The sequence below is a fragment of the Penaeus japonicus genome, unplaced genomic scaffold (genome assembly GCF_977035675.1).
Source record: "Penaeus japonicus unplaced genomic scaffold, GWHDUDI00000001_assembly GWHDUDI00000039, whole genome shotgun sequence".
NCBI classification, from domain to species: Eukaryota; Metazoa; Arthropoda; class Malacostraca; order Decapoda; family Penaeidae; genus Penaeus; species Penaeus japonicus.
Window position 1 is genome coordinate 25,672,245 of NW_028234441.1, and position 6,464 is coordinate 25,678,708.

At 32.8% G+C, this 6,464-nt stretch overlaps 1 protein-coding gene across 1 annotated transcript in view; it reads left to right on the forward strand.

The window, feature by feature from the left end:
• Positions 1 to 5,394, forward strand: part of LOC122261427 (protein IMPACT-B) — a 10,704-nt gene extending 5,310 nt beyond the window's left edge. Inside the window, exons 6-7 of the mRNA XM_043029086.2 lie at positions 2,653 to 2,812; positions 5,225 to 5,394. Coding sequence (XP_042885020.1) covers positions 2,653 to 2,812; positions 5,225 to 5,392 — 328 coding nt within the window. The 3' untranslated portion in view covers positions 5,393 to 5,394. The remainder of the gene's footprint in view (positions 1 to 2,652; positions 2,813 to 5,224) is intronic.
• Positions 5,395 to 6,464: the final 1,070 nt, after the last annotated feature.

Below are 6,464 nucleotides of genomic sequence, written 5' to 3' on the forward strand. Positions count from 1 at the left end.
GATTGTTTTAATTATTGATTTGACAATTAACCCATTGCAGACGGAGATGAATTTGCTTGCCCAGCCTCCAGGATAGGTTTCATTTTAGAGAGAGACTGCTTGAAGCAATATAATTTGAATCATCCCACTCTCTTTCAGTCATTCATTGTAAAACTAGAGCGTTTTTTTTGTTTTATTTTTTGTGTGTTTTATTGAGTTTAGAGACATATGTGCCATATGACAGGCTCTATAAGTACTGCAGTTGACTAAAATTGTAGTATATTATCCATATTAGCTCATTATTTTCTTTATACTCAATGTGATAGAAGTATTGCTGTTTTATGGGAGGACAAAAGGCAACTTTATTTTTTTGTATTTTTGTGCTGTCATGAACGAATACAAAACATATAACCACCTACAATAAAGATAACAAGAAGAGGTAGGGAAGAGGAATGAAACCTGTGCTTGTGACTGTGAGTGCCACAGTGAAAGGCATCCATATTGGCACAGGAGCACATTTTAGACACTGGGTATGGATTGAGTCACCTTCCTCTTCTTGTTCTGCCTGCACATCCTTCATCGACGGTACTTTAGAGCAAGGGTTCATCAACTTAAGGTATGCCATCGCTGTATAGAGACAGTGCTTGCTAGAGACCGTGGATAGGTGCCATTCAAGGCTCTCTCTCCTGCTGGTGCTAGGAAAAAGTGGTGCCATCTAGGTTTTAGATGTTAAGCTAGCACGATATTATGGTAATTATAGTAATTATGACTGCAGTAGCCATCATCACTCATTCCTTTTTCATAGCAAAATAAAATAGCACAGTGATCCAAAATCCCCGAATGTCATGTACGTCATGACGCCTGTCGTCAGGCCAAAGCTCCTACGTCATGTATGTCATGACACCCATCCGCAATGGGTTAATGTGTTCAGGTTTTATGTAACTTGTTTAGTTGTTAATTTTTATGAAATTTCAAAGCAAGTCATCGTCGTCATCATCATCACTATTATATATATATATATATATATATATATATATATATATATATATATATATATATATATATATATATATATATATTTTATATATATGTATATATGTATATATGTATATATGTATATATATATATATACATACATATCTATATATATCGATATCTATCTATATATCTATCTATCTATATATATATATATATAATATATATATATATATATATATATATATATATATATATATATATATATATATATATATATATATACACACACGCATACATATATGTATATGTATATGTATATACATGTGTATGTATATATATATATATATAGAGAGAGAGAGAGAGAGAGAGAGAGAGAGATTTATATATATATTTATATTTATATCTCTATATATACAAAAATACATATACATGCATATATATATATATATATATATATATATATATATATATATATATATATATATATATATATATATATATGTATATATCTGCAGGGCAGGTCGGTGCCCTGCAGCGACACAGAGAGGAAGCGAGAACCTCCCCCTCGGCCAGCTGGTACTCAAACGCCACAGGCTATGAGTCGCTGATACTCTCTCCCAGAATATCAAGGTGTGCTGAAGTCAGTCTGCACAGACTGAGAATAGGCTACCCATGTGCGTGGCAAATCATCCCAACTATTGGGCAAGATGAGCGACGCTGTGAGTATTGTGGCGCGCCGGACGCCAAATTAGAGCACTACCTGATGGAATGCGAGCACACTCGCTTCCTCAGGCAGGGCCCAGAGACGACAGCCGCCGGGCTGGTTAGACGGCTATGCCTGTCACTAGCCCCCTGGCAACTGGAGCGCCTACAGGCAATCCGACCGCCACGGTAAAAGTTCAGTTATGATGATCAGATGAGTCAGCACTTATAGCCAATAGAGACCAAGCTACCCCATCCACACAACCCGGGCGAAACGACGTCTTTGCAAAATCTCTCTGAACTGAGCTGAATTGAATTCAGCGATGATGATTAGATAAGATTAGATAAGATGAGTCAGCACTCATAGCTGGCAGAGGCCGGGCCGCCTTGAGCATATAGCCTGGGCGAAGCGACGTCTTCGCATATCTGTCTGAACTGAACTATGTATATATATGTATATATATGTATATATATCTATAAATGTATATATATATGTATATATATGTATATGTATGTATATATATGTATATCTGTCTATCCTGCTTTTTACAGAAAATAAAATATAACACAAGTATATTATAGATTCCTTATTATCTCACTCAGAGAATAGCACACCTTAGAAAAAGAGAAGAGAACAAAAATGCACGAGATCTTGGTTATTCAAAGACTCAGATCTCTCTCCTTGTTTTTCATTTGACTGGCAATATGTTCTCACCACTCGGGAAAATAATCCAGAAACAGTATTTGTTAATATGTTTTCTTGGCTGTGTTGTGGTTATTCATTTATTATGAGTATTAACATTTCATGATTAGAATTATAACATCTCAAAGAACTCTTCTAAAGATTTCCCCCCCCCCCCAAAAAAAAAAAAAAAAAAAAAAAAAAAGTGAAATTTGATAGTGTTTATGTAAATAGAGTGGTTGTTGGGGAAGATGTAGAAAAGCTGATTTTGCTTGCTTGCCAGCTAGACTTCAACCTTATATGTATTTCAGGTCTGTGCTGAGAAAACTCTACCAGAATAAAAAGGTGGCAAATGCTACACACAATATGTACGCCTACCGATTCATCCCAGATGGCTCTTCTAATCTGCATCAAGACTGTGAAGATGATGGTGAGGACCATGCTGGTGGACGCATGCTCCACCTTCTTCAGGTAATTTGTTGGTTCTCTGATGCTCGTATATTATTTTTCTAGGTATTTCCATGTATTTGTAATGTATCTGTCTGTGAGGTACATTCAAGTATGAACTTGAATATGACATAATACTTAGTTAATATTGTGATATTGATATCATGTGCTCAGTAGTCTCCTTTTGTGATGTGTAGTAGAATAGCATGTATAAGTGGGTAAAATGGCTAGTGCCACTCTAAGTTGCTATGTAAGGAACTCAGGACTCTCACAATGCATGAAAGATGCTAACATAGCAATGTACAGAAATAGATGATTTGTGTAGATCCATCCTTCCATCCCTTTAAAGAATTTGATTATATTTTGACATTGATTGTTCAGGAAACTCATCAACCCTTCCAAGATGGGCTATATGTGAATGCTTGAAAGCAAGACTATCTATCCTATAAATTTGTCTTTGGTTTTGTCTTATATGTAAATTTTGACGTTTATGTAAAATTGACCCATGTTATGTTGTACTTGCAGGGTATCAATTGTCACACAGTTGATTGGATATGGATTAAGGCAGTTTTCATTGACAAAACTGATATTATCTATTTGGACATGTGTTGTCATTGTTGGTCAGGCTTGCATTAGCTAACCCATTGCCATTGGGGCTGTTTTGGCTCCAAATGGTCTAAATGCTGGTGTATTTCAAATGTGTAAGCATAATGCCTTGGGCTATTCGTCCGCTCTGGCCATAGCCAAGCGCTACGCACCCAATCACTTAGTGTGCCAGCCAAATGGAAAGCCATGACAAAATATCTTGTCCCCGGTGCTAGTACTACCACCACTGGACATGATATCTTGTCACCCAGCATTAGGTAAATATATGCGGCCATTGGTCACCTTTACCCAGTAACAATGGAGTGGTTTTTACTCCGCCTGTACAATATGCTGGTGTATTTTGAAATGTAGAGGGCTAACACCTCAGGCTATTTGCCCACTGAAGCAGTGGCAACACACTATGTGTGTGATCACCCAGCGTGCTGGCCATACAAAAGCCGTGATGTGATATCACATCCCTGGCAGGAAGACCTGCTACCCCATGGCATGATTTCATTTCATCCAGTGTTAATGGGTCAATGTAAAAGACAACAAAAAATAGTAGGTTGTTAAAAACCAATAGTATGTTGTTAGAAATGTGCCATTTCCCTTCAAGATTAGTTGAGTAATTTATAATTGAGTTAATTACTGAATTAATATGCAACGATTGTTAAGCTTAATTGCAATGATTCTTTTCATCAGTAAATTTGATTTATTTGCAGAAAGCATTATTGTATTGATCTGGTTGATGGCATTATAAGGAAATGATCTTTACTGTTGAATAGTACAGAGCTATGTCATAATTACATAAATCTGTGTTCATTTGTGCACTTGACTGTATATTTTAAGCAGTCATGTACTTTAACAGTCATGCCTAGTATTATCTGTCAGATGGTAGCATACATACAGTGTTCTCAATTAATGATAAAAATAACAATAGTTTCCTGTTTTGCTTTGAAGGACCCCCCCCCCCACACACACACACACACACACACACACACACAGACACACTTTCCGTGCCTCCTATCCCTCCACCATCCTACTCTGCGTAGAAATGGCTACCTTGGGATGTGATTTTGAAGACGGTGAAACCTTTTTGTCTGTGCCTATGCCTGCATTTATGATACATGTTACTTCCATATTTCAAAGCTTTTGGACATATGATATAATGGGCGTTTAATAGATTAATAATGAGTGATTTTTATATTGTCATTAAGTAGTACATGATAGCTTGGGATTTGATAGGAAAAAGAAGTGTTGTAATTAAGAAAAAAATGTGGCATTGTAAATTATCAATAGATGACCCTTGTAATAACTTCAGTACTATTGATATTCTCAGGAAGTCTAGAAAAATATCTTTGTATATTTGTTTTACAATTATTGTTCATAATTTGATATCCAAATTCCTTTAAACAAATATTTATTAATCCTTTAGAATATACTAAAAATTCTAAATGTCTACAGTACAAAGTTTGAGAACTCTTGAATGTTATTAAGGTGTATCATACTAAACATTGATGGCTTCAAAATATTTTCTATAAAGCCTCTCTTTGTAAGCATGGTTTATCAGCTGCTTCAGAGATATAGATTATTTGATAAGAGGTTATCTCATCTGTTTTCCATAAAAAAAAATGAAGATTAAACATATCTTATCAGTACTTTTCAGTGAATGATTAATACTCAAAATATTTTATATATAAAAGATTATGTTGGAAAAATGTATTTTATGCTATTCTTTGACTTATGATTAATACTCAAAATATTTTATATATAAAAGATTATGTTGGAAAAATGTATTTTATACTATTTTATACTACATATACATGTGTTACTAATTATCAAATATTTCAGATTGTGGATGCACAGAATGTCCTAGTTGTGGTCTCAAGGTGGTATGGCGGCATCCATCTGGGACCTGACAGGTTCAAGCATATAAACAATGCATCACGGCAGATACTCGAAAGCTGTGGTTATATAAAGCACCATGAGAGTGGTAAAAAAAATAAAAAAACAAAATAGCATCATGTATATGGTTTTAACCTCAGAATTTCTGGTTATTATTATATGTGTATACATACATACATATACATCTGTATAAATATACATATACATGTGTATACATATATACATGTACATGTGTATATATACATATACGTGTGTATACATATATACATATACATGTGTATATATATATATATACATGTGTCTACATATATACATATACATGTGTACATATATACATATACATATATATACATATACATGTGTATACATATATACATATACATGTGTATACATATATACATATACATGTATATATATACATATACATGTGTATACATATATATACATGTGTATACATATATACATATACATGTGTATACACATAAACATATACATGTGTATACATGTATACGTAAACATGTGTATATATAAATACATACATGTGTATACATATATACATATACATGTGTATATATAAATACATATACATGTGTATACATATATATGTTTATACATATATACATATACATGTTTATACATATATACATATACATGTGTATACATATATACATATACATGTGTATATATAAATACATATACATGTGTATACATATACATGTGTATACATATATACATAAACATGTATATACATATACATGTGTATATATAAATACATTTACATGTGTATACATAAATACATATACATGTGTATACATATATACATGTGTATATATAAATACATATACATGTGTATACATATATATGTATATACATATATACATATACATGTGTATACAAATATACATATACATGTGTAAACATATATACATATACATATGTATACATATATACATATACATGTCTATACATATAAACATATACGTGTATATATATACATATGTATACATATATTCATATACTTGTGTATACATATATACATATACATGTGTATACATATATATGCATATGTTTATACATATACATGTGTATACATATATACATGTATAAACATATACATGTGTAGACATATACATGTCAATGTGTATACATATAAACATATACATGTGTAGACATATACATGTCAATG